This window comes from Canis aureus, chromosome 11, assembly GCF_053574225.1.
Source record: "Canis aureus isolate CA01 chromosome 11, VMU_Caureus_v.1.0, whole genome shotgun sequence".
Classification (NCBI taxonomy): Eukaryota; Metazoa; Chordata; class Mammalia; order Carnivora; family Canidae; genus Canis; species Canis aureus.
The window spans coordinates 24,258,263-24,284,758 of record NC_135621.1 but is presented as its reverse complement, the minus strand read 5'-3'; the positions used below and the strand labels follow the sequence as shown (position 1 = coordinate 24,284,758).

Below are 26,496 nucleotides of genomic sequence, written 5' to 3'. Positions count from 1 at the left end.
TGCTGTCCCTGCTGGGACCTGGAAGGTGCACCTGCCCCCAGGGCCACGCTGTGTCCGCCACACTTGCCCAAGCCAACTGGGGTGTGGGCCCCACTGCTTCCTGCCCCCATGTGCCACGGACCCCAGGCTTGCAGGGGGGCGTTGGGAGGGCGGAGACTGAATCCTGCCCCTCTGTGTCTTCCTTTGCCCCAGAGGCCGGCTCCCGTAAAATCAAAGCCCTTAAAACTCTGCTTCATCATCGGTTACTCAGTAACTCTCGGCGGTGGTAACATCACTCACACTTTTTGTCATTTTTGTAACTTCCTGGGAACGCGTTCCATGCTCCCAGGTACCCTCGGTCCTGCTTCCTACCCCTCTACCCCGTTCCTGCCTGTTCTGTCAGCAGAGAAAGGGTGCTCGGCTTGCTGGCCCCTCGGCCCCGTCACTGCTGCCGTGAACACTCACAATGTCATCCTGGCTCCTCAGGATTCAAGTTCAGGACAAAGCTCCAGTCTGAGTTGATCTCTGCCTCTCCTGCCATCCTGAGGCCTCACCTTCTTAACCTCCTTAACACCTGTGCATGCACTGGTCCCTCCACCTGGAACATTCTCATGCATCTTTACCTGGCGAACTCCTACTCATCCGTCAAGGCCCGTTTCTCCTCTGGAAGAACTTTATCCCCTAGGCAACAGCAGCCAGCAGCGCTTATTCATGGAGTCTGCTTGGTGTCGGGCAGCATTCTAGGGGACACGAGACCTTCAGGCCTGTGGTGAGGAACCCTACCGACGGCCTCTTTTAGATCAGGCTGTTCGGGAAGGCTTCCTGAAGGAGGAGGCGTTTAAGCTGATGATACAGATGAGGACTTAGCCACTTTCAAAGCTGGAGCAGGAGCCTCTAGGAAGAGTAAGTGTGAAGACCCTGAAACAGAAGACGTGGTGCTTTCAGGAAGCAGAGGCGGTCAACACATGGCTGAGAGGCTTGGGGGCAGGAATGGAGATCTAGCCAGCAGGTGCATCAGGACACGTGCTGTGCTGGGCAGAAAAGATTTTGGAGTTTTTGTTGTAATTGTTTTTGAAGATTTTATTTATTTATTCACGAGAGACACAGAGAGAGAGGCAGAGACAGAAGCAGGCGAGGGAGAAGCAGGCTCCCTGCGGGGAGCCCGGTGTGGGACTCAATCCCAGGACCCCAGGATCACATCCTGAGCTGAAGGCAGACGCTCAACCGCTGAGCCACCCAGGCGTCCCATGGGCAGAGTAGATTTTATTTAAGAGCAATGGGATGCCAGTGGTGGGTTTTGATGGTCTGGGACATGAGCCTCCTGGGCAGGGCTGGGGTGTAGAGGGCAGCAGCTACGGGGGTCGAGTAAGGAGGCTCCTCTGTGGTCCAGGCCAGGGGAGAGGGGAAGAGGGGCTGGTTGGGCGGGGGCATGAGGGAGGAGGGATGGCCCGAGGCAGGGCTCGAGGTTTGCTGGTGGCCAGGATGTGAGGTCCTCTGGGGCTGCCCCTGGGAGATGGCAGGCCTGGGAGGGACTGGCTGGGGCTGGGGTTGCGAGGTGGGGAGGGAGAGCGAGAGAGGGAAGAAAGAGCAGGTTCCAGTTGCCTGCGAGGCATCGAGGCATCGGAGGGCCAGGAGGTGTGGCTGGGTGGCTGGGGCTCTGGGGACAGAGATTTCCGGTGGGGCCGTGGAGGCACCGGGCCCCGAGGCCCAGCGAGGAGGAAGCTCTCTGCAGACGCAGCCGAGCAGGCCCTGCGGAAGCCACAGGCTGGGAGGAAGTGAGTGGGGTGCGTGGCCCCTGCCTTCCCCCCCACCCCGGCCTCCAGCCCCCCTCCGCTGGGAACTCGTACTTGGAGGCCGGTGATCAGGATCTACGTGGCCTTCATTTCCTGGTGTGGAGGAGGCAGCTAGGTGAGTCCTCCTGGCGTCTCCGCTCGTGCGAGCCTCTGTAATGCTGGGGAGCCAGAGCTCATGGAGGGAGGGCTCCCGGGGCCCTGGTGGGACCAACCCCAGAGAACACAGCCTTAGCTGGGGCCACAGGAGAGAGAGTCCAGCAGGCGACACCCTGAGCCTCTGTGCCCCTCCAGCCACCCATGCTCAGAAGCAGCCCCTCTGTCCCCTCCCCTCCTGGGGCCAGGCAGGCGCCATCCTCTTTCCAGTGTGGCCGGGTGGGCAGCCTCCCTTTCCACATGCCATCACCCCTGAGCTTCCCCCAGCGTGCGGGGAAGAGAGGCCACCCGGCTTCAGATGGAGGAACCGAGGTCCAGGGCAGGACGGAGACAGCCCGGAGTGGCCAATGGCCTGCGGCTCTTCCAGCTCTGTGTCCACTCCACTGCCTTTGGAGACTCTGAGTCGGACCCTGCCTTGTATAAAGATCTTTAGGACCAGAAACAGAGGGGATTTATCCCAAGTCACACAACTAGAATGAGGAGGAGCCAGGCTGGACTCTGGGCCACCTGACCCCCAGGCCACACTCTTTTCTCTGGCCACATCCTTTGAACCGAATCCTGTCCAGGAGGAGGTTTGGGAGTTCAGGGGGTAGGATGGCGCCTCAAGCAGCGCCCTGGTGTCCCTGGGCTGGCTGCTGGGGTGATGGGGTGCCTGCAGCCCCAGAGAACGCCACCAGCTAGCCCCAGCTTTGGACTCTGCTGCTGTAGTCAGGCCTCCCCGGGGACTGGAGCCGAGCACCAGTCTGATGCGCGACACCCCAGCCCCAATGTCGGTTTGGGACCAGAAACGCCGGTGGAGATGCCGGGGCTGAAGAGGGGGGGCAGAGCTGCCGGCTGAGCAGGAGAGGAAGTGAGCCTAGGGGAACAGGAAGGAGGCCAGGGCTGCCCCATACCGCTGGGGGTGAGCCCGGCTCCCTGTCCATAATGAACACCCGAAGGGGGCTGTGCACACTCTGCAGATGCCGGCCCCGCCCATGCCAGCATGAGCACTGAGACCCCCCAAACCGCAGAGAGGCTGAGGATGATGAGGCGCATTGTAGAGAGCCTCGTTTAGAACCAGGACAGGCAGGGCCAGGCCACCCTCTGAGGCCAGGCCCACAAGGAGATGAGCCTGGGTGATGTTGGCACTCCAGCTCTGTCCGCTCACTCAAAGGCTGGGGGTGCCACTCTGTGCCCACCTGTCTCGGGCTCGGGGACCTGGAGAGGATGACCCCAGGGCCCCCCCAGTCCAACCCCCACAGATGTCACTCATCAGTGTGTTTGCCTCCACCAACCCCCACGTGGGCCCCCCTGGGTACCCCCGGAGCCCTGTTCTAGGGTTTCCTGGACCTTGACAAGCTCTGGGGAGTGGGCCACCCCCCTTTGTCCCGACTGCAGGGAGTGGGGCCCGGGCTTCCTGGGTGCCGCAGAAGAGCTGTGGCCTGGCTCCTCCACACCCGACCGAGGAGGCGCCTTTGCTCAGGCCGTGCCCTCAGCCGATGCCTCTCTCCAGCCCTACATCCTACAAGAATCGGCCTGAGGCCTACCTCTCATCCGGGGTACCCGTCCCCTTGCCTAGGCAGCCCCCCTCCCACTGTCCCTGAGCCTCATGGTCTGGAAGAAATGACTCACAGGATGAGTGCGGGGCTCCTCGGACGGTGATCCCTTCTGTCCCCTGCACCCCAGGCCGGCACGGGAGAAATGGAGCCCGAGTCCTTCTACAACCTGCTGCAGCGTCCTAAGGTGGCGGGGCCGCCGGCGGAGGAGGAACTCCCACAAGGTGCCGTGTCCGGGGGGGCTGGGGGGCAGGCAGGGCAGGGCAGCAGGGGTGGGTGCTGGTGAGGGTCTGCACAGCAGGAACTCGACAGGCAGGTCTGGGCACGGCCCTGCTTTACCAAGTCGTCCTCCGAACACCCAGTTCCATTCAGCCCCTGCCTATGCCCTCTGCTTCATCCCTGACAGCCCCCCGCCCCTGATTCCAGAAACTTCGTCAGGTATCCCCTCCTGCCCGCACGTCTTGAAGTTAATGGTGACATTGAGGCGAGCCTAGCCGCTACTCTGTGCTATGCACGTCTTACAGGCAGCAGCTCATTTATTGCTCTGAGTGTAGACCGTACACCTCCTTTGCACTCACAAGGAAACTGAGGCCCAGAGAGGGCCGTACCAGAGTAGCAGGTGACTCAGTTACCGTGGTGGAGCTGGGATGCTGAACCCAAGGAGGGCGGCTCCAGCTTTCAGGATCCACGCCCACCACGCGGTGCTGGCAGCTGTCCCCAGAGATCTGACACCTCGTGGGGGTGGGGGTAGGGGTTATTGATCTGCTTCCTTCACACGCGTGGAAGAGAATGGGTGTAGGATGGGGCAGTTCAGCAGATCTGTTTTCCCAGCTTGGGGAGCTCGTAGCTGCTGCCCCCGAAAGCTCCCTCCCCAGAGGTGGTCAGAGAGGACAGCTCAGCTGCCCCAAGCTGGCATCTCCCTGTTACAGAAAAGAAGCAAGATAGGAAGTGACCCCCGGGTCCCCCCGCCACCCCTCAGTAGCATTTATGTCTCCTCTAAAACATAAGTATGATGATGGAAAGGGCGAAATAATTTTTTTAAAAGATTCTATTTATTTATTCATGAGAGACAGAGAGGCAGAGACACAGGCAGAGGGAGAAGCAGGCTCCCTGCGGGGAGCCCGATGCGGGACTCCATCCTGGGTCCCCAGGATCACGCCGTGAGCCGAAGGCAGACCCTCAACCGCTGAGCCTCCCAGGCGTCCCAGGGTGAAATAATTTAAGTGAAAGAGCAGCATGCAACCGTCTCGAGATGCCGTGAGGACAGCGCTTCAGGAGGGCGCTGCGGCCTGGCCGAGAGGCCCGGAGCCCACGAGAGCCTGGGGCCCGGCTGACTTCCTTAGCGGTCTGGTGCGCTCTGTTTATAGAGGATTTGAGGCTGGAAAGCGTCATGAGCAAAACTGCTGCTAGCGGTAGGGCTTAGTTATTTGAAAAAATATTTATTTTTTGTTTCACAGTTGATTTAGAAATACTCGAAGTCCTGGCCAGCAGAGCCGGAACGCGGGATGATTTAGAGCGGCAGGAAACCTGCTCCAGGAAGGGGTGGGGGGGTGTCCCACCAGAGCCCTGCACCCACCGCCCACCCGCCCACTCCCCAGTGCTGGTCCCGGGCCTGCCGGTGCCCAGCGGGTTAGCCATCCCTCCTCGTCAGGAGATACGGGCCTGGAGAACTTGAAGGTTTTCAGAACATCTAGGAAAAGTCTCCAGCTCCGTCATGGGAAGACAGAGGCGTCGCACTTTGTGAACCGGGGCAAGGCAGGCCTCACATGGTGACTCAGTTTCCCCCACATTCACTGGGACAAGATGAACTTGCAGGCCCATCTCAGTCCAGACACGTGTGGGTTCTGAGTCTGAAACCCCAGGAAGCTGCCGACCAGGGTCCCGGGGCTCAGAGAGTCAGCGCGTGGGCCCCGAGTCCTGCCCACGGCCGGGAGCTTGGCGGACGCAGGTGAGATCTGCCTCGGCTCGTCGGTGCCCGGCCCCCTGGCTCGTGTGAGCCACGCTTCTTCTCGAGTAAGTGGGTAGACTTGCCAGAGAAAACACAGGAGGCCGAGTTAAATTTGAGTTTCAGACAAGAAATAGTTTTTCAGGCTAAGTATGTCCCCAAAATATAAATATTGTTGTGCTTGAGGAGGAGCTGGTGCTCGTGAGGGAAATGAGAGGGAAGGGCATCTGGGGTGTGGCGGGAACAGGATGGGCAGAGGAAGAGGCGTGGAGGACGAGGAGTGTCCAGGAGAACCAAGTCACTGTAGACATTTGACGCTCAGGATGTGTATGCATGTGTGTGTGTCTGTGTGTGTCTGTGTGTGTGCATCTATGACTGTGTCTGTGTGCACGCTTGTGTGTGCATGTGTATCTGTGACTATGTCTTGTGTGTGCATCTATGACCGTGTGCATGTATGTGTGTCAGTGTGTATGCATGTGTGTGCATGTGTGTATGTGTGCATTTATGACTATGTGTGTACACGTGTGTGTGCATCTATGACTGTGTGCTCTCTTGTGTGTGTGTGTATATCTGTGACTATGTCTTGTATGTGCATCTATGACTGTGCATGTGTGTGCATGCGGGTATCTATGATTATATGTGTATGTATGTATCTCTGTGTCTGTGTGTACACTGTACCTTTACTGTGCAACTGTGTGCATGTATGTGTATCTGTGACCACATATGTCATGTGTGGATCTATGTATGTATCTATGACGATATGTGTATGCATGTGTATCTATGTGTGTCTGTGTGCATGCTTGTGTGTGCATGTGTATCTGTCTTGTGTGTACATCTATGATTGTGTGTGTGTATGTGTGCATCTATGACTGTGTGTGCATGCTTGTGTGTGTCGGCATGTATCTACATGTGTGTATGCATGTGTGTGTGTGTGTGTGTGTGTGTGTGTGTGGAGCAGCAGGACCAAATTCCCCTTGTGTCAAGGTGCCTGCATACAGGTGACCTGCAGGGAGAGAGCTGCCCGGCTCCCTGCGGGCTCCCCACACACGTGTCATGCTCCCTCTGCTTCCAGGAGAAAAGAAGAAATACCTGCCGCCCACGTCCCGGGGGGATCCCAAATTTGAAGAACTGCAGAAGGTACAGCAGCTTCCTGTGGTCTCTCCTGATTTCCCGGGAGGCAGTCTGTTCATCTTCTTGGGGCAGGGATAGCGGGCACCCCTCCCCTCTCTGACCTCAGGCTGGCGGGGTGGGGGGGTACCCTGCGGGTCCCTGGGAGGTCTGTCGAATGCCTAGGCGGAGGAACATTTCTTGAGCAGCGACTGTGCCTTTAGAGATGGCCCCTACAAGCCTCGAGACGGTTGAGAGGGATCTGCTGTTTTGCATCCCACAGAGCGAATAGTGAGGCTCTGAGGGGCCACCTGACGTGTGGGGGACACAGGGCTGGCCAGTGGCTGGCCACAGCTGGAGTTTGACCCAGGCCCTACACCCTGTGCACTTTCACCTGCTCGGCTGCTCAAGGCAACGGAGAGCTGGCAAAATGGGCGGGACAGGTGTGGGTCACCCGGGTCACCCGGGGCTCTCCTTGGCCCTGAGTCTGCTGCTGCGGCTGCTGGACCAGCTGAGCACAGGCAGGCTCAGGCCCCCGTTTCCCTCTGTCCTACTTCTCCGGTCTCTTCAGGCCTTTCTGCTGCCTCCTGCATCACCTTCTACCCCCAGGTTTTGGCCATCTCGCATCCCTTCCCTCCTGCTTCCCCCACCCAGAGTTCCCTCACTCCCTCCATCCCACCTGTTCCCACCATCAGGCACCGGGACACAGAGTAGAACCGGCACGGTGCCCCCTGGAAAACCTGACGGGGTGCTGACACGTCTTAGTTTGGGCTCCTCCAGGAGCGGATCCTGAGACAAGGGTTTGGGTGCAAGTAGGGGGTCAGGCGGGTAATAGCAGGAGACAAGGAAAGCAAGTGGGGAAGGGAGATGGGGAGGGAAGGGGTCACGGGGGCAGGAGCTGAGGCCTGCTGGGCCCTCTGGGAGCAGGTGCAGGGGCAGAGGAGCTGGGGGGTTACTCACCTGCTCTGGAGTAGCTGGTGCTGCACCCTTAAAGGCACGGAGCTCCGCTTCCTGCCCCTCTGGCCTGTGGAGCCCAGGCAGGGTGGGGCGCCTGGGCAGAGCTGCAGGAGGAGCAGGGGTGTGCACCACGGTCGTAGTCTGTGCCGGTGTCCAGGGGCTGCCGCCACTCGGCACCATAATAAACCCCATAGCTTAAAGCAAGAGGCGGTGATTGTGTCTCAGCCTGGAGGCCAGAAGTCCTAAGTTGGGGTGTGGGCAGGGGGTTCCTCCCGGAGGCTCCAAGGAGGACCCCATCCCAGGCCTCTCTCCCGGCGTCAGGAGGCCCCGACAACCCTTGGGTCCCTTGGCCTGTAGACGCGCCCCTGCAGCCTCTGCCTCCCTGGTCACGGGGCCTCCACCGTGTTCTCAGTGTCATGTCCTTCCTGTCCTTATGAGCTCTCACCAGACGCACCTGCTTAGGGTCCACGTCCCCACCGACAGCCTCTTCGGGGCAGCTTAGGCTTTGGCTAGTGAGGCCCTTCGAGATTCTTCCCCTTATCCTGTTCCATGGCCACCTCCCCACTTTCACATACCTGTTACGGCAGCTTCCCGGCACCCGCCCCTGGCACAGGACCAGTCAGCCCCACCAGCCCAGGTCCCTGGTGAAGAGAGGTGGAGGAGGATCTTTGGGAGCCCAGAGCGGGCCCCCAACTCAGCCCGGGAGAGCAGGGAGGGCTTCCCAGAGTTGGTGACATTCGACCTGGCCTTGAAGGACGGGTAGGAGTTGGCAGGTGGGAGGAGGGCATTCCAGGCCGAGGTCAGAACCGAGCCAGGTGGGGGCCCAGGTGAGGAGTGGTCCCAGTCAGCTGTCACCTGGGCGTCTGCAGGTCCTGATGGAGTGGATTAATGCCAAGCTCCTCCCAGAGCACATCGTGGTCCGAAGCCTGGAGGAGGACATATTCGATGGGCTCATCCTGCACCACCTTTTCCGTAAGTGGTGGCTCCCAGGGCTGCTCGGGCCTCCCAGCCTCACCCCCCTGCCCCTGCCGAATGTCATGTATAGAGTGACCTGGACAGGTGGAGGTGGCCTGGGCTCCTCGGGTGCCCTGTCTCAGTCTGGAAACCCCTCGTGCTCCCCAGGGCGGCTTCGCTCTCAGGGCTGCCTCCTGACCCCAGCCAGGCCCCCCTACCTGCCCCCAGTTCCCATCCCCCTTGCTGTTGAGATGTCAGGTTTGCCCTACACACCTGCCTTCTGCACAAAGCTATGAGGTCCCAGAGGGCGCAGGTGGGGCTGATCTCGGTCCTCCGCCGGCCTGCGGCCCCTTCCACAGCCCCTGCCACAGAGCAGGCGCAGTTCATCCTCAGAACAACCCCATCCTGTCCTGTCCCCATTTTACAGATGAGGACACCGAGAGGCCTAGTCACTTGTCCGAGGTCCCAGAGTGAAGAAGGCAGGGGAGTCAGGATCTGAGCCTAGGAGTCTAGGCCACACGGCCTTGCAGGAAGGAAGTGTGCAGAGCTGTGCCCAAGGCCAGGGGAGTGGGCCCCGGGTGGTCAGGGTGAGGTGGGCCAGTGGAGGGCAGCTCAGAGGGTGTGGCTTGCTCAGGTTACACAGCCAGTGGTGGGGGTGCCCCCCCGTGCTCCCCCTCCCTCACTCCCCTCCTCATCCCTCTTTTGCTTCCCTGTGCCTCTCCCTCCACTCCCTCCCTGGGCCTCTCCCACTCTCTCCTGCCCTTAGAGACGCTGACTGGGCTCAAGCTGGAAGTGGAGGAGATGGCCCTGACCGCCCCGAGCCAGAGGCGCAAGCTCGAGGTGGTCCTCGAGGCCGTCAACGGCAGTCTGCAGGTGGGGGAGCAGCAGCTCAAGTGGAGCGTGGCAAGTATGTGAGGCCTGGACCGGGGCAGGGTCTAGGGCGCCCAGGGGGCCCAGGGGGTCCAGGAGAGGGCGGGGGCACCTGGGTCCCTTTGCCGCAGGCCTCTGCTTACCCAGTGGGTGTGCTCACCTGCCTCTGGTGTGGGGACACCCTGGGGGTTTGGGAGAAGCAGAGGCACAGCCTCCCGGGTAGTCATGCACCTTCTGGGTGCAAGCAGCCCTACACCCTTCCCTACCGCGGTGCTGTGCTGCAGCCAAGCACGTTTCGCCATGTAACCACAGCCAACGGTGTGGCCCCTGTTGGAGTCCCAGGCCCCGTGCGCCCCCACTCAGCCTGTCGGATGGGTGCTACCCACCTCTCTCATTAACTGATTTAAGTAATCCCTGCAGTGCTGGCTTGTGAGAAAGGAGATCGAGCAAAGCACCCAGACCCCCAGCCCAGCCCGTGAGCAGTGCGGTGTGACGTTCCTGCCGTTTGGGTCCCCACCTCCCTCCCCTTTGCCAGACGAGAACGCTGAGGCTGAAGGGGGTGCAGTACCAGGGCTGGGGGTGATGATGGAGCCGTGCTCAAGCCCAGTTCTTGTTGGGTCTCATGCCGCTGCCTTCACCACCACGTTTAAAGACTCGCTTTCAATGCCCAGTGTGTATAACGTTGCCCTGAATTAAGTCACACTCATCTGAATCCAGCAGCTTCTTCGGCCAGGGCCCCACTGTAGGGCATTGAGTTGCTCACAATTGTCCGCAGTGACTGTCTCTGTGTCTGAAGTCCCGTCCGCGAGGTGGCTTGTGCCCGTGGGCTGCATTAGCAGAGTGGGGTGACAAGGGCAAAGGGTGACAGTTTCGAGTTCTGAAGGAATGTCTCCAGACCTCTCCCCTCCAGAAGGCTGGATGCAGAGCTCCTTGGTCTTCAGAGGGTGGTTGTGACAACAAGGAGGCCTCTGTGTGGCCACTTGGCTCTGACCTGTGCCATCTCCCCTCCCAGCCATCTTCAGCAAGGACCTGCTGGCCACCTTGCATCTGCTCGTGGCCCTGGCCAAGCGCTTCCAGCCTGACCTGCCCCTCCCGACCAATGTCCAGGTGGAGGTGATCACCATGGAGGTACGAGGCTGGGCGCCAGGGGACCCCTGTGTATAGGCTGAGCATTTGGGTCCATATCGCCATACCCTGGATTGGGGGTGCTGCGTGGAAGGGGGCTGAACCTCCCTCAAGAAAGATCATGTCCCTCCAGGACAGCCGTGGGGGCTGGGCTGGGGCCGCGGGTGGGAGATGTCGGGAGTCCAGGGTGGCCGCAGGGAGATCAGCGGGTGGCATCTGCCTGGGGCTGTCAGGAAGGTCCTGGCTGATGGCAACCATGTCACACAGGCCATAAGTGGTCATCTGTTCATGGCCTTTTGGGAGCCTTCGCAGCCTTGCATCACTGGTGGTGTCCCTTGTTCTCACAAATGGCTGTGACCACACAAGGGAGCCTTCTTGGGTTCCTCCACCTCCAGGGCCCCCTTGCTCTAGTGCACTCACAACTGGCGTTGAAGTTCATGTCCCCAGAGCCCACGGCTTCTCACTCAGGCAGACTTTGAGCACCACACGTGGGGCCCCCACCTGCTCCTGCTCCCCGTTAATCCCTCCCCCAACCTCTGAGTACCTGGTGAGCAGTGGGGCTTCCTGTCCTGGAGCTTACTTTTCCCTCAGGTGAAATCATTCTTACTTTTATCAAAACCATTGATTAAAATTCCCTACTAAGTCAGGACTCCTATGTCATGAGTTTGTTTATACTTCTTATATAAATCAGAGGTGACTTCATTCCTTCATTTATTCATTCACTCATTCATCAATTCCTCCACCCACCTGTCTACTCACCCATTTACCTATCCATCCATCCATCCATCCATCCATCCATCCATCCATCCACGCATCCATCTGGTCATCATTCATTCATTATTCAGATCAACTCATGTTCATTGACTGTGAGCCAGGCACTGGGTGAGACTCCGGGGACACCTGGGGAATAAGACAGACATTGTCCTCCTCTTTGTGAGACTCAAGGCTCATGAGAAAGACAGTTGAGCCAGGCCACCATGATGAGAGCTGTCCAGGAGCCACGCTGAGGAGGGGATGAGGTGTAGAGTGAGCTGGGTTCCTTGGCGTTGCTCTGGCCACTATGGTCTTTTAGTGGCTGGCGTCGGTCCCCGAGTTTTCTGGGATTACTCAATTTCTAACCCCTTTTTATTTTCTTAGAGCACCAAAAGTGGCCTGAAGTCAGAGAAGTCAGTGGAACAGCTCACTGAATGCAGGTGAGGAGGAACCAGAGCCCGCAGCAGACGCCAGGCTATGCTTTCTGGGGAAAGGGCGGTGTGTCCTGGGGCCGGGGACCGATCTATCTACCTGACTTTGTGGGAGGGGCCCTCACACCTCTCTAGCTTCCTCTCAGCCCCTAGAGGCTATGGCTGACCCCCCAGTCCTTCTGGGAGCCCTTCCATCGTGCCGGCCCTTGCGGGGCATGACCCTTCCTGGGCTGCTGGGCATGCCCACCCCAGCCAGCTCATTTTGTCCTCTGCACAACCCAACAAAACAGGCAGAGTTGTGGTTAGAAGCTGTGGCTCCCAGTCCAGAGGTCACACCACAACCTTTGTGGGCCAGGAGGAATCCAGACCTGGGGTCATAGGACCCGGATGCCATGTTGGCTTCCCTTTTACCAAGTGTGGGGTATGGATGAGGGAATCATCCGTGGCAGGGAGATGCTACAGCAGAGCACAAACGTTGTAACAGGATGGCAGGACCCTGCTGGCCTCCCAGCACCCGGAGACAAGCGCACCAAACACTCCCCATACCACCAACATTTGTTGAGTGCCTACTATGTGCAGGCGGGAGGCTCTGTCCTTGGGTGCCCATGTCAGCCAGCTGTTTACCTTCCAACTGTCTGGACGAGCAGGATGCTCTGCCAACGAGCCCTTCCCTCTGCCCTCCTGGGCGGCGCTGGCCAGGGCTTCCTGGGTTCCTAGGCCACTTGCAGGAAGTCACACGTTCTCCTCTCTAGCCCAGCATTTGCCGAGGGCCCACTCCATGCAGGACGCTGAGCTGTGTCGCCCCTGTGACCCGTTTGACCCTCACAGAGCCTAGCTAGGGGAGTCAGTTCTCTCTAGCTCACAGGCTTGGCACGCAGCCCCACTTGGGCTTAGCTCGCCCTCGTGAGTATATGAGCTGTGTGACCTTGGACAAGTCACCTCCCCCTGTGTTGAGCCTCTGCTTCTCTGAAATATGGGGGCCCATTCCTACCTCTTGGGCTGCTGTGAGGTTATAGGTAATGTTGCGAGGGGGCCTTCCCCCACCTGGACTCCCTCCAACCCTGGGGTCCCTCCAGTCTCTGGCTCCTGTGGAGGGTGGGAGGTACTTCAACCAATGGAAAGTCGATGACCAGCATCCACTGTGACCCAAGCATGTGTGCGGAGCAGGGCAAAGGTCAGGAGGTGCTGGCTCCTCACACCAGGGGTTCCTGGACACACACTGAACCTTCCCCAGGGCATCCCGGGAAGAAGCCTCTGACTCAGTGAGGTCACCCAGAGGCTCAGCAACCCTGACCGGGCACCTCCTCCAAGGCCAAAGCCTTAGGGTCCAGAAACGAGTTTGGGGGGACTCAAGTGGGAAGGCGCCACATGCCTGCCCCCCTTGTGGTCCTACAATCATCCTTCTCAGCCCCTTTATGAACTCGGAGCTCCGAGAGGGCTCACCTCTGGCTCTCAGCCAGAGTCTCGGGCAGCAGGGGGGCGTCTCTCCCTCGGACACCCTGGTTCATGCTGATGAGCTCTCGGTCTCCGCGTCAGGCAGCCCCTACCCCGCGCGGCCCAGTCCCCTCCTGAAGGCCACAGCACAGGCCACCCGGCTCTCCAGCGACTGCTTGGCCTGCTGGGGGCCCAGAGCCCTGCTTCTGAGGGGCGGGGCTGGTGTGGAAAATTTAACACAAAGTCAAAGAAAAACCATTCAAGACAAGAAAAACAGAGTGAAAGAAGCCAGACACAGAGGAGTGCGTACTGTGCGATTTTTCACTGACGTGGACTCCCAGACAGGCAAAACGAACGCTCGGTGGGAGGAAGCACAGCGGTGGTAATCCTGCTTCGGGGGAGTGGGGGTCACGGGGGCGGGGGGGAGAGCCCTGGGGTGCTAGGATGGGTCTGTGTCTCCTTAGGGTGCCCATCACACAGGCGTTATTTAGGAACGCACCCGCGAGAAACTCACCATTTGTGTGTTTTGTTGCACGGGTAACGCCTCCTGCCCCAACTAAAATGACAACCATCAAAATGACAAAACCCAGACACAACTAGGTGAGGAAGCCTCCAGGGAAGGGCCTGGGCCTCTTCCTTCCGTTTGCTCCCCGCAAGGGCCCTCCCTGCTTGGTCACGAGGCTGCCAGCCTCCTTGTCAACCTTGCCAGCGCCGAGTCCCGTCACACAAAGAAACTAGAGTCTGAAGATGTTTTTTTGTTTTGTTTTTTAACCATTTCTTTGCCTTTCTTCCCCTACAATTTTTCCTTTAGCACAGAAAAGGACCAGCCGACGAGTAAGTACTTTCGTAACTCCAGGTCTTTTCCTCTCGGATGCGTCCCCGAGGGGTGACTTGCTGGGTGTTGTCCCCTTTGGCTGGTGATGAGGCGATGAGGGTTGGAAGATAATTTGTGAATGCGCCTGGCGCAGCATGGGTGCCTCATCGCAGCTGGTGTGTGACATGGCTACTGCTTTTGTGACACACCTCTTCCCCCATTGATGGATTGGTCCAGCCATTCCTTCTTTCTTTCATTCATCCTGCGGTCGGTTGGCCTGGTCGGCTGTTCGTCCACCCACCCACTCACCATCCATCTGTCCATCTCTCCATCCATCCACTCACCCACCCACCCACCCCTCCATCTAGCCACCCACCCACCTACCATGCCTCCCTCATCCATCCATCCATCCATCCAACATGATTTTCCTCCCTGAGCCCTCCCCACTGAGGACACATTGCTGTAGGGACAGGGGCTTCCATGAGGGGCACCCCCCCCCCCGCCCACAGAGGTGGAAATAATCACCTGTGAGGGGATTTGGAGAACAGGATGAGGGAGGATGTGGGGGTGGAGGGAGGAGAGGGGAGGTGAAGGGAGGCTGCCCAGTGTGAGTGTGTGAGTGTGTGTAGGGCAGCGTGAGGACAGGGGGTGTTGCTCAGGGAGCAGCCCTTGTCAGGGGGCAGCACGAGGGTGGGTCACACGGAGGGGCAGGGACACGGAGCAGGGCCTCCTCACAACCCCTTCTAGCACATTCATGCTGTTCTGGCTCATGTCAACTGAGCGCACATTTCCTTTCACTTCCTGGCTCCTTCGGGGACACGATTCCCCTGACCACGGGCCAAGGGGTCTGGAAGGAACCGCTTGGTGCTTCCACCACATTTGTGGGTGCATTTTAAAGGGCATGGTGCTATCTGGTGCTACCTTTCACCCTCCCCTAATGAGGGGACCGAGGCACAGAGAAGTGAAGTGACCTGCTCAGGGTTGCACGGCAGCTGAGAAGGTGATTTCTTCCAGCCCGCTCGGTGCCCGAGGACCAGTCTCCCCCCGGGGGGCGGGGGGAGCATGTGGGCTGCAGATATTAGGAAGACAGCTTGTAGGGAAAAAGGGCTTTCGTCTGAGGACTTGGGCGTCTGAGGCGGGACCAGGCCTGAGCTGCCGAGCTGCCAAGATGCTTCTTTTGTTTCTGAACCTCGCAGGCATGACTCAGCTGCCGAGAGCGCTGGCCTTTTGCACGATGCAGGCTCCATGTCCCCATTCTGCCAATCCAGAGATGCTGGGGAGGAGACCTCTGGGCCGAGTGTCAGTGCGGGGCCGGCCTCGGCTCAGCCACCCAAGGCTGCTCCGTGGACCTGCGCGGAGCCGGGGGGGGCGGGGGTGGGGGGGTTGGACTGGCAGGAGGGAGGCCAGCTTCCCGGAGGAGGAGGGGTGCTGGCTGAGCGGGTGCAATGGGCATCCGCCATAGATGGGACGAGAGCCCTACTGTGCGCCCAAGTGTGTCACCTGCCACCAAATGTGCCATGGCCCCATCTAGTAGGTTTTTTCTGACCCCAAGGCACAGAGAGGGGAAGCGGTTCCCCCGGGGTCGCACAGCCTGGGAGCAGCGACACAGACCCAGGCCCGTTGATTTAATTCAAGAACCGCGCGCTGGAGCTACAGCTCCCTCTGGGCTGGGTACCCCGAGAACCTTGTATGGAAATACGTCCCGGTTTGGCGCCGAGATAACAGCATCGTGATGCGGTGTTTATTGGATCTGTCTGCAGAGGACGTCTTCGATGAATTATTTAAGCTGGCTCCGGAGAAAGTGAACACGGTGAAAGAGGTAAGAGAGAGCCAAGCCCCCAGTGGCTCCCCTGCCCGTCTGCCCCGTGTGTCCTGGGGTGACGGGGAGGGAACGAGGCCCCCCCGCCTCTCACCTGCTGTGCCTGGGACACCACGCGGGGAGAGCTTTCTGCCCCCTGCAGTGGGAAGGAGGGACACCCGAGCCCTCGGCCTGAGGTCCTCATTCTTCCCTGGGTAGGCCATTGTGAACTTCGTCAACCAGAAGCTGGACCGCCTGGGCCTGTCTGTGCAGAATCTGGACAACCAGGTAAGGCTTCGACTGTGGGGCCCCCAGGCGGGGAAGGGCCATGGGGCGCAGGTGAGGAGGCGGGTCCCGTGGGGCGCTGGCAGCTGGAGCCCGGCCCTATGTGACCCCAGGATGTGTGGGGTCTTGGAGCCTTGGGGTCCTCCCCCCGCCGCAGTGGGGCAGTGTTGCTGGTAGGCAGCCTCACCAGCCAGGGACAACGTGGGGGCCAGTGAGGCAGGGACCGCAGGTTCCTCAATGCTGGGGGGCTCCCCTCGTGCCACCCACTAGGTGCTGTCATAGCTGCTGCCACAGCCCTGCCTCCGTGGGTCCTTGGGGGTCCAGTCCCCCAAGTCCCGCCATGAGGCAGGACTGGAATCTTACCCATTCAGCTTTCCGCCGGGTACCGTGGGCCTGTCGTGTTCCCTCAGCACAGAGGGGATCGGAGAGCCTGAGAGAGGCTAATTGTCAGCCCCAGGCCTTCGGGTGGCGATGGGGCTGCTGGACACCGGACACATCACCTGGCCATGGCAGTAGGGGCGCTGGGCCGGCTGCTTTCTGCTCATGCAGCCAGGAGGCGGTGGGGGCCAGAGGTGGCAGTCGGGTCTGGTCCCCGGTGGACTCCCTGGCTTACGGTGATCCCAGCCAGATGCACCCTGACATCAGCCGGCGAGGATTGGGGTGCCCGGTACCTGAAGCCAATAAAGCCCTCACTCTGTGCCAGGCCCCGAGCAAGGTGCTTTGCCTACGGTAACTCACCGAATCCTCCAGACGGTCCCTGCGGTAGGAACAGGTGCTCCCCCGTTTTATAGATGAGGAAGGACCCCAAGACACAGAGATGCTGACTGACTCATCCAAAGTCGCACAGCGCTAAGAGTGGGCGACCTGGGATTTGAATCCAGGGTGCCGAGGCCACAGTTTGTGCTCATCACCACATCACACAGTGGCCACATGAGAGGCCCCTGTGTGATGTGTGCGGTGACATGGCAGGCTGGAGATGCCAGGCCCTGAGCCTGACGGATACCAGATGCACCCGTGTGGCCTCTGGTCTGCGAGGATGCCTCCTTCACATTTTCTGCGTGGCCTGGGTTGGGACGTCTCTGAACCTCAGCCTCCTCTTCTTTTAAAATGAGTTTAAGGACACCAGCCTCATAGAATTGGGAGCGATAAATAAGATGATGAGCCTCCGGTGTTTTCCGTGGGACCTGGCACGCCGCGGACATGCTGTAAATGATGCGTTTGTGGTTTTATTATATTTTATGTGGGCAAACACAGGAGGATCCTGTAGGTTTCCATTTTTACCTGCTTCGTCTTGATCTCTCCCTTGGGGGGGAGGAATGGCGCTGTGAAAATAATGATAGGATGACGGTATTTAGAGACTGCCAGATAAGGGGAGAAGTTGAAGTCTCTGGTCTTTAGGGGTATTTCCGGGGAAGATCAGCGGAAAAGATTTCAGGCCGAACTAATAGCATCAAAACAGATCTAATGGGAGGAAATTCTATTAAGGACTTCGAGCGGTGGTTTCTCCTCCAATATCCAATCTTGTGTTTTGTATCTTTGAAGAGATTGAATAGGATTATGCTAGCATATGATATGCTGGCGGCGGGGCGACGGCTTTATCTCTGCACGTGCAGACCGAACAGGGCAGAAATATTAATGTGGCAGCCGCAAAACGAGCCTGGCGTGCCGTTCTCTGCCTCTCCCTGCGGAATAATTTCACACTCAACTGTTTTCTCCTGTGCTGCTGCAGCTCAGGGAGCAGTACGTGGCTTAAAAAACGATATTCGGCTATTTCACGGATAATGTGCAGAGAGCTGGTTTTATTGAGCGTATGCTGTGTGCCGGGCAGCCAGTAAAGCGCCTCCTAGGAGCTGCCGCTGTGGTTCACAGCACACGGCAGGGTGGGGGATGTTGTCCTCACGTCTTAAGAAAGGCAGCTGAGACCCAGAGACGCTGGTGCCCAGCGCCACGCGGCCCGCAGGTGGCAGCGCAGGGGCCCTGGGCCGCCCGCCTCCAGTGCTCTCCTTTGCAGTTTGCAGACGGGGTCTTCTTACTCCTGCTGATTGGACAACTGGAAGGCTTCTTCCTGCACTTGAAGGAGTTTTACCTCACTCCCACCTCTCCTGCGGAAATGGTAAGTTTTCCAGAGGTTTCCTTGATGGTCTATTCCTGAATGGAGGCGGCAATACGGTCTCCTTATTTACTTCCAGGTGGAGCAAAGGGTGGAGGGGAAGTTTGGTTGGTTGTCCACGTATCTCCCCATCCATCCATTTCATGCAACTATTTATCTGCCTGCCCATCCACTGATCTGCCTATTTTTCTATTCATCTATCTGTCCATCCACCCACCCGTCTACCATCATCCATCCATCCATCCATCCATCCATCCATCCATCCTCACACCTATCCATTGACTTGCCCGTTTGCCCATCCACCCAGTTCACCCACCCATTCACCTGCCCACCCATCCATCCATCTACCCCCTCATCCACCCCCATCTGCCTCTGTACCTGATCCCTCATTTCTTGAGGTCCTGCTTGGTGTCAGGCTGTGCCATGTGGGCCATAAAGACAATCCCACACAACTCCTGTTGTTGAAGGCCTCTCAGTCTATACCCACTGTACTCTTGGTGATGTATGGTTCCCTAGGGCTACAGTAAACTGTGTTGGTTCAGGGTGGGTGGGTCAGTTGGGGACCCGAAAGAAGGGGTGGTTGATATGATCTGAAGGAGTCAGGAAGGGCACTGTGTGAGAGGTGACACGTGTTGGTTTGCAGAGGGACGGCACCCCCAGGGGAGGGAACGGCATCAGCAAAGGCTCAGGTGCGGACAGAAGCATGGAACTCTCAGGATGGTGTCCATCTGTGGTGTGGTCCCGCTGCACGGGTGGGCTGGGGAAGGCAGGGGTCTGGCCTTGTGGGAGTCAGGAGACCCCATGGGGACCCTGAAGGCTGGCGGGCTGCTTGGGGGATGGCTGCACCAGTCCGGGCAGGAGGGTCTGTGGCCTGACCCGGGGAAGAAGGGGAGAGAAGGCAATGCTGGTGCCAGTGGCAGGTGTCCCCACGCACAGCCTCCCCACCTGCCGTGGTCCTGGGGATGATCAGACCTGTGGCCTGCCTGAGGGTTGTGAGGTTCTGGGCTGGCCCGGCCACCCCCTCCCCAACCAGGGCCCTCCGTCCAGGCCCCTCCCCCATGCACCCCCAGCCCTGTCCATGTCCACAGACTCGTGGCCATGGCCTCCCGGCCTGTCCACGGCCTTTGGAGGACTGGTCCTCTGGCATCTCCAGGTCTTTGCCCAGGTGGTCCCTCTGCTTACCTGCCTTTGTTCCAGCCTGCTTAGCTGGGTTGCATCTCCATCTTACAAAGGGGAAAGCAGAGCCCCTGAGAGGCTCTGGCACTTGCTCAGGAGCACTCTGTGGTTCAGTGGCAGCTCTGACACTGGCACCGGCCTTCTGACCCCCAGCTGCTGCCTCTCCCCTTGCACCATGGAGATGCAATCGTTAATGGGCATGACCTCCCCCTGCCCAGGAGGCAGGGGTGCTCTTGACTTGGAGACTGCTTCAGGGCTCTGATTATCAAGAGCTTGGATCTAGGATGAGGAGCAAAGAGGCTGGAGCTATGCAGTGTTTGTGTTTCTGGTGGTAGTAGCAAGGACAGTGGTCAGCACTCACTGGGTTCTTCTGAGCTGTATCAGTCAGCTATTGCCCCAGAAATGCTGTGTAACAAACCACCTGGACAACAGGTGGCTTAATGAATACCACAATCATGTATTCCCAGGGATCTGCAGGTAGGCTGAGTTTGGCTGGTGTAGACTTGGCTGGGTTCAGCTTGGGGGGGGGGGTTGTTTCAGCTTTGTGTTACATGCCTGTCACCGTCCTCCTGGGACCAGCGGCAAGCCCAGCATGGTTTTCTTATGGGAATGGCAGAGACACAGGGGACTAAGCAGAACCCACAAGGCCCAGGCTCAGAAGGGGCAGTGCCATCGCTTCCCTCTCATCCCATCGGCCTGGGAGGCCCTGGGCCTTGGCGGGGATGTAGGAGCGCCTATGAAGTGTGTGGGTGCAGAAAGGGCCGAGAACAGGGGCCACTAGATCACTAGGGTGATCTCCCGCAGGCAAGGGGGTGAACTCACTAACTCCTCATCATGCTGGGCCTGAGGTAGGAGCTGTTCCCATCCCCGTTCTTAGATGAGGGTACGACTTCCGTATGAGGACCAGACAGAAAGCTGGTCACAAGCCTATACCAGTTAGAACAGAGGGCAGGGTAGAGGTCAGACTTGCACCCGGGCTTGTCCACCTCCAGAACCTGGGCTGCCTCCCCATTTCCCTCCTGGGGATTCAGGGTGAGCCCTGTGGGAGACCGAGGAGTATGAGCCTCTCTCCAGCCAGGAACGGATTTTGCCCAGAGCTGGGCCCCTCGGAGGGCCCAGGAGGGTCAGAACCCGGCCGAAGTGGTGCTGCTGACCCTGCATCCAGAAGGCAGAACACAGAGATGTGGGAGGAGGCGGGAAGATGGAGCAGTGTGGGCTACACGCAGGCCGGGGAGCCTCAGGAAGGGGCTCAGAACCAAGACCCCGAGCAGCACACGTGCCCCCTTTTGTTACTTGGGTGTTGGGCTTCATGGGACTTCGAAGCCTCTGCCCGATATTCCGCAGGCTCGCAAACCCCAGTTACAAGCCAGGGGCGGAAGTTGCCTGGGTGCCGTTGGCCCGCTGAATCCCCCGATGTCAGACCCGGCTTCCCCATAGGAGCCACATTACCTATATGGGGGCGGAGAAGCAGCCTCTCGGCTCAGACCCCGAGAACGAATCTTATGGGACCTCGTAGGAAATCTCAGCTGCAGGAACGTATGATCAAAATGCTGAAGAGGTCATTAGCTGAAGAAGGCGGGGACCACAGCCCTTTCTGCCCGTGGGACGGACACCCGAGAGAACATTATTATCCTGGTACAGCGGCCCCTTGAGATCGGATGTCTCATTACCAGACCCGTCTGCTCTGCAGAAGTCAGAACCCTGGCGCCGGGAACCGTGGGCTTCCTCCCACATTCAATTATTTCTCCCCGGGAGGATTCGAGTGCATCCTCCTGGATTACAACCTGCCCTCAGCTCCGTGCGACGATGCGGTGGTTCTACTTTTATAATCTCAAGCTGTGCACAGAAAGGAAGTGTTACGCTGCGGGTGGAGCGCGGCGAGACATCTCTGGAGCCTGCAGCGGATCCTCCGGGCTCAGGTCGAGGCTGGGCTTGAGGAATGAAGCAAGTGTGATCGTTTTAACAGTGTCGCAACGCAGTTCACAAAGCGCCGACTCCACGGGGGCAGGGAGGGGGTCTGCTTTCTCCCCTGTTGCACGGCCAGCCCGTAGTAGATGCTCAATAAATATATGTTAATGAAACGAATGGACACAGTGTTTCTGAAACCCTGGTCCCGTGAGGTGCTCCATGACAAGTGGATCCTGTGGTCCAACCACTTGGGCAACTGGCTTCCGACCCGCTTCACCCCGTGCCAGGCCGCTGCCCCAAGAAGGGCGGGGATTGTTGGATCGTGTTGCGGCCCAAGGGAGACAGGAGCCACGAACAGAGAAAACTGCTAATAGAGCATGTGCTCCAAGCCAACGGCTGTCAGGGCTCCCCTGGGCTCCCGCCTGGTGTCCCAGAGCCAGATATGGGGGGAAATGGTGGCAACTCCACTCTGCAGGTGCACGAGGTAGGCTGGGGGTGCCGAGCGACTGTGGGAGGTCACCCCGTGCCTGAGCAGGGATCTGAGCCCATGTGCGCCTGGGCAGGGGTGGCTGCTCCGGCCTCCAGCCCGCTCTGCACGGACGTCAGAGTGAGACGGACCTGATTCTGCCACTTTCTGTCTGGTAAGCTCAGGTGAGCCCCTTGGCCACTCCGCGCCTTGCTCTCCTCACCTGGGCTGTGCCCCCTGGAACTCCGCTGTTTCCAATGGGGCCTCCGTTGCCCATGATGCTGGGGCTGCATCCCAAAAGGTGGAGATAAACCTGGCGGAGTCCCCTCCCCTGGTGGGACTTACCTCTGGGTGTCACCTCCACCAGGAAGCCTTCCCTTCCTCTGGACTGGATGCCCCTCTCCATAACCACCTTCCCCGCTGGAGATGACCTCCTTGAAGGCTGCTGGATATTATGAGGGATGGGTGGGCCTGGTACTTGGGGACCCGGGCCTGGGTTGGGGCTACCTCGTTTTGCTAATGTCTGGTGGCATCTTTCACAGCTGCACAATGTCACCCTGGCCCTGGATCTGCTGAAGGATGAAGGTCTGCTCACCTACCCCGTCAACCCTGAAGGTGAGTGTGTGGCACACGTGGGTGTTGTGGCGTCGGTGGACAGCCTGTGGTCCTCTCACTCGGCATGACAGACGACGAGTGTCTATCAGGGTTTCCCATGATGGGGATGCTTTGCCCACTGGAGGAGGGTCCCGGGGAGAGAACACAGGGGACTGGGGACCCCGGGGCAGGCTGTCCAGGCAGATGAGACCTTGAGGAATTGCGTGTGGGGTGCAGGGGTGGAGCGGGTGGCAGGAGGAGGGAGGCAGGGCCATGTGATGGGTCTCGTTTGACAGGGATTCCCTGGGGTTTAGCACTGAAGTCCCATGTCCCAGGAAGCCTCTCAGTCCCAGGTCACCCCCTGCTCAGCCTGGCTGAGGCCTGACCAGCTGTCCTGCTCTTCTCTGGCCCACAGACATCGTGAATAAGGATGCCAAGAGCACTCTGCGGGTCCTCTACAGCTTGTTTCAAAAGCATAAGCTGAAAGAAGGCAGAGACAGCAGCACACCCTGTGGATCCCCAAATTAACTGTCGCCAGCCCCCAAAGCTGCTTCTTGGCACCTGCCTGCTGCCCCAGCGAAGGCCCAAGGGCCACAGAGGGGCCTCCCGTCTGGTGGCCAGCGGCCCTGTCCCAGCGAAGGCCCAAGGGCCACAGAGGGGCCTCCCGTCTGGTGGCCAGCGGCCCTGTCCCGCGTGTCCCCTGCATGCCTGCCCTGCCCCCACCCCTGTCCCGTTTCCGTCTGAGAATCTGAATTCACTAGGCATGGATCTGTTCTGAGCCAACCTGGCCTCACTCAGTTTATATTAACAAGCGCATTTCTGGGAGGGATCCCAGGAGCCTGCAGTGTCCTGGGAGACGCAGTTAAATCTGCATGTGTACGAGCTGAGGCCCTTCACCCCCAGCGCAGCTCCCCTTGCCATGGGGCCCGGCCTGGACGGTGCTCAGAGTCCCACCTCCAAGGGCACCTGTGGGGGCACCTGCCAGGGCAGCTGAGAGCCCAGCCATGCTGACTTCCACTTGGGCACTAGGGCCTGACTTGGGAGCAGAAAGGACTCTCAGGTGTCTGGGCTGATGGCCCGAGGACCCAGCCTGCCCACAGTCAGCTGCCGCCAGCCTGCCTCTCGTTTGGGGTGAAGGGCCCCAGAATCGGCCTCTGGAGGCAGGAGCCCCATGTGACTCCAAAACCAAGCCCCTGAGCCACTTGGGGAAGTTAAGTCAGTGACTCACCAGAGGAGCCGTGGCCCAGACCCACCCCTACAGCTGTCACAGAGAACCTTGCCCGGAGGTCATGAAGGAGAAATCTTTGTGCTCCCCCCATCTGTCCTGGGAGGTACCTTGCCTGCTCTGGTGAGACTTGGCACTTGCTGCCCACGTTTCTCAAAGAATACGTCCCCGTAGGAGGTTGACCACCACTGTCTCAGTAGCTGACGTGTGGTGGGAACCAGCCAGGGCAAGGCTCCGTGGGCGGGGGTCGGGGCTGTTGTGGGTACCCTGGGGCTGCCGCTGGGCTTCTCCCTTGCGTTCCAAGCTCCAGGCCCCCGTGGATGATATAGCCCGATAGATCTGGGGTTGTCACAGTTTGACGGCCTTGGATCTGGGGAGGGACTTTGGGGTTGGGGGCTGGTGTGGGCTCGGCCCTCTTTGCCAGACCAGCTGGAGGTGGAGCTTGGGAGGACGTCCTAGGAGTGACACCAGGAGCCTTGGGGTCGGTGTCTGAGTGTGATAGCCTCTCCAGGGGTCTTCCTTCCACACCACCTCCAAGCACCTGCACTTTCCCCTCCGGATTCACAGGGGATTAGGTATAGATGAGGTCACGAGGGTAGGGCCCGCGGGATGGGATTAGCGTCCTAACAAAGAGAGGAAGAGACACCAGAGCTCTCTCTCTGCCATGTGAGGACACAGCAAGAAGGTGGCTGTCTGCGAGACACGAAGAGGGCTCTCACCAGGAACTGAATCAGGCACCTTGATCTTGGATTTCTAGACTCCAGAAGTGTGACAGATGCATGTCTGTTCTTTAAGCAACTGCCCACCCCGTCTGTGGTGTTTCATCATAGCAGCCGCAGCTGACTGACTCAGGTTCCCAATACCACTAGCCATGATGGAAGATAAAATCAAAACCACAGGAGATACCACTGCACAGCTCCTAGAGTGGCTAAACTGAAAAGCCCGACAGTACCAAGTGTGGACAAGGATGTGGGGCTGCCAGAATTCTCACACGTTGCTGGTGGGAATGCAAAATGGTACATTGACTTTGGAAAGGAGTTTGACCGTTTCTTATTCACTAAAACACACACTCACCATAGGACCCAGGCGTTTCACTGCGAGGGGTTGATCTAAGATCGATGAAAAACACGTGTCTATGCAAAGACTTATGCATGAACAGCAACACTACTCGAAAAAACCTCAGAGTGGGAAGAACCCAAGGGTCACTGGTGAACGCAACACAACACCGGTGTCCGTACAGTGGGTTCTGCTGGGCCCCGAGGGAAGGCGTGTTGATACAGAACCGATGAGGAAGATGCCGGTAGCACTGGGCAGAGTGGAAAATCGGAGACGTGGCAGGCTAAGTACTGATGATACAGTTGATACAAATTCTAGAAAAGGCAAAACTGCAGTGGTGGGGGGAGGGGGTGGTCCCCAGTGATGTGGGAAACAAATGGAGAAGAGAAAGTATTAAATCTCCTTCTTCCCTACAGCCCACTGATGAGTCCTTGAAAGAGGCAGGGTGACCCTCTCTGGGAGCTCAGCTGCATCGATGTGATACTCTGCTGAGAGCAAAGGAGAACCTTAGTCTGACCCCCAGGATCCTGTGAGTCTACTTTAACATATAAAAATTCCTATAGAAATTCCCTCTATCTCTAAATCCCCCGAGACGTGTGTTGGCGATCACCCCCAAGCACACGGCCCACCGATACACATCTGGAGGGTCACATGACTCAGGTTTTAATAGATGGTCATCAATGACCCTTTCCCAAGAAGAGCTGGCCCCTCAAGGTCCTGGAAACCTTGCTTCCAAAATCCCTTAGAGACCTGTGCCAGCCCTAACCCCCTCTGAACTTGAAACCATAAAAAGGGCCACTCCTCACCACCCCAGTGCAGCTCTTCCTGCCCACGGTCCGGTCCACGTGCTTTAATAAAATCACCTCTTTGCATCAAAGACGTCTCAAGAATTCTTTCCTGGCCATCGGCTTCGGACCCCGTCTTTCCTACATCACCCAGGGCCAAGGCCTTGGGGAAGGGGACTAACCACAAACAGGCACGAGGGAAGCTTTGAGGGAGGTGGGAACGCTCCATGCCATGATTGTTGGCGTGTGGTCGCGTGACTCCATGCATTCATCAAAACTCATCACATGGGACCCTGGGGGGCTCTGCCTTGGGCCCAGGCCGTGATCCTGGAGACCCAGGATCGAGTCCCGCATCGGGGTCCCTGCAGGGAGCCTGCTTCTCCCTCTGCCTGTGTCTCTGCCTCTCTCCCTGTGTCTCTCGTGAATAAAATAAAATAAAAAAAACCTTTTAAAAAAATAAAAGAAACTCATCACATTGTGCACTTAAAATTCGGCAAGTTGACCTTTTATAGGTTATCCCCCAATAAAGCTACAACAAAGGAAAACATTGAAATTTGCCATCAGGTGAAGAGGGGTGAGCGCTGCCAACCCAGGTGAGATGCAGGTAAGGGACTGAGCAAAGCCAGCCGCTGCGGCCTGGATTCATCGTTCTCGGAGCTCGCTGTGCGGAGGACCAGGGCCCAGGGGCAAGGGCAGAGGCCCTGGCCTGTTTAAATGGCTGCTGGAAGGCTCTGGAAGAGGGAAGGGGAAGGGAAGAGGGAGAGGCTGGAAGGAGGGAGGGGCCGACAAGTGCAGGGAGCCAGCTGGGCTGCAGACACAGGGAGGAGGAGGCCTGGGAGGCAGGGGAGCAGGGGTGGGAGCGGAGGGACAGGATGCTCACCTGGTGCTGCTGTCGCCGCCGCGGTGCCCATCGGGAGCATCATCTGTGCCTCCTTATCCTCCGGAATACCTCCCGCTCTGAAACCTCCTTTGTCTGATTCTAACATAGCGAGATAGCTCTTCCACTTTCGACTTTCAAAGTATCTGTGTCTATTTTTTTTAAAGATTTTATTTATTTATTCCTGAGAGACACGCAGAGAGAGGCAGAGACACAGGCAGAGGGAGAAGCAAGCTCCCCGCGAGGAACCCGATGTGGGACTCGATCCCAGGACCCCGGGGTCACTCCCTGAGCCGAAGACAGGTGCTCAACTGCTGGGCCACCCAGGCGCTCCTGTGTCTCTATATTTAAAGAGAATTCCTTACA

At 58.7% G+C, this 26,496-nt stretch overlaps 1 protein-coding gene and 2 long non-coding RNA genes across 14 annotated transcripts; 1 reads left to right on the top strand and 2 right to left on the bottom strand.

The window, feature by feature from the left end:
* The first annotated feature begins 1,593 nt into the window (after positions 1 to 1,593).
* Positions 1,594 to 25,345, top strand: PARVG (parvin gamma). Of its 7 annotated transcripts, XM_077914170.1 has the most exons (15): positions 1,615 to 1,887; positions 3,303 to 3,463; positions 3,591 to 3,684; positions 6,478 to 6,542; positions 8,339 to 8,441; positions 9,190 to 9,330; positions 10,306 to 10,421; positions 11,556 to 11,611; positions 13,848 to 13,870; positions 15,611 to 15,669; positions 15,868 to 15,936; positions 17,945 to 18,046; positions 22,136 to 22,208; positions 22,603 to 22,790; positions 22,849 to 25,345. In XM_077914170.1, the coding sequence occupies exons 2-14, from the start codon at positions 3,404 to 3,406 to the stop codon at positions 22,713 to 22,715; spliced, it is 1,074 nt and encodes a 357-aa protein (XP_077770296.1). In that variant the 5' UTR covers positions 1,615 to 1,887; positions 3,303 to 3,403; the 3' UTR covers positions 22,716 to 22,790; positions 22,849 to 25,345. The 7 variants fall into 7 exon arrangements, with proteins under 7 accessions (XP_077770301.1, XP_077770302.1, XP_077770295.1 ...); XM_077914175.1 differs by lacking the exons at positions 17,945 to 18,046; positions 22,136 to 22,208; positions 22,603 to 22,790; positions 22,849 to 25,345 and adding exons at positions 13,139 to 13,418; positions 13,501 to 13,636 and having other exon boundaries at positions 1,594 to 1,887; positions 15,868 to 15,922; XM_077914169.1 differs by lacking the exons at positions 22,136 to 22,208; positions 22,603 to 22,790; positions 22,849 to 25,345 and adding an exon at positions 20,910 to 21,300 and having other exon boundaries at positions 1,599 to 1,887.
* Positions 4,884 to 12,922, bottom strand: LOC144323563 (uncharacterized). Of its 4 annotated transcripts, XR_013388966.1 has the most exons (6): positions 12,227 to 12,921; positions 8,325 to 8,395; positions 7,473 to 8,110; positions 7,192 to 7,301; positions 6,495 to 6,694; positions 4,884 to 5,486 (listed from the first exon to the last, which is right to left on the bottom strand). It is a non-coding gene; the product is annotated as an uncharacterized LOC144323563 (long non-coding RNA). The 4 variants fall into 4 exon arrangements; XR_013388965.1 differs by having other exon boundaries at positions 7,192 to 8,110; positions 12,227 to 12,922; XR_013388964.1 differs by lacking the exon at positions 7,192 to 7,301 and having other exon boundaries at positions 12,227 to 12,918.
* Positions 15,455 to 16,840, bottom strand: LOC144323562 (uncharacterized). Of its 3 annotated transcripts, none has more exons than XR_013388963.1 (3): positions 16,297 to 16,840; positions 15,764 to 16,032; positions 15,455 to 15,636 (listed from the first exon to the last, which is right to left on the bottom strand). It is a non-coding gene; the product is annotated as an uncharacterized LOC144323562 (long non-coding RNA). The 3 variants fall into 3 exon arrangements; XR_013388962.1 differs by having other exon boundaries at positions 15,764 to 15,948; positions 16,297 to 16,838; XR_013388961.1 differs by having other exon boundaries at positions 15,764 to 15,924; positions 16,297 to 16,833.
* Positions 25,346 to 26,496: the final 1,151 nt, after the last annotated feature.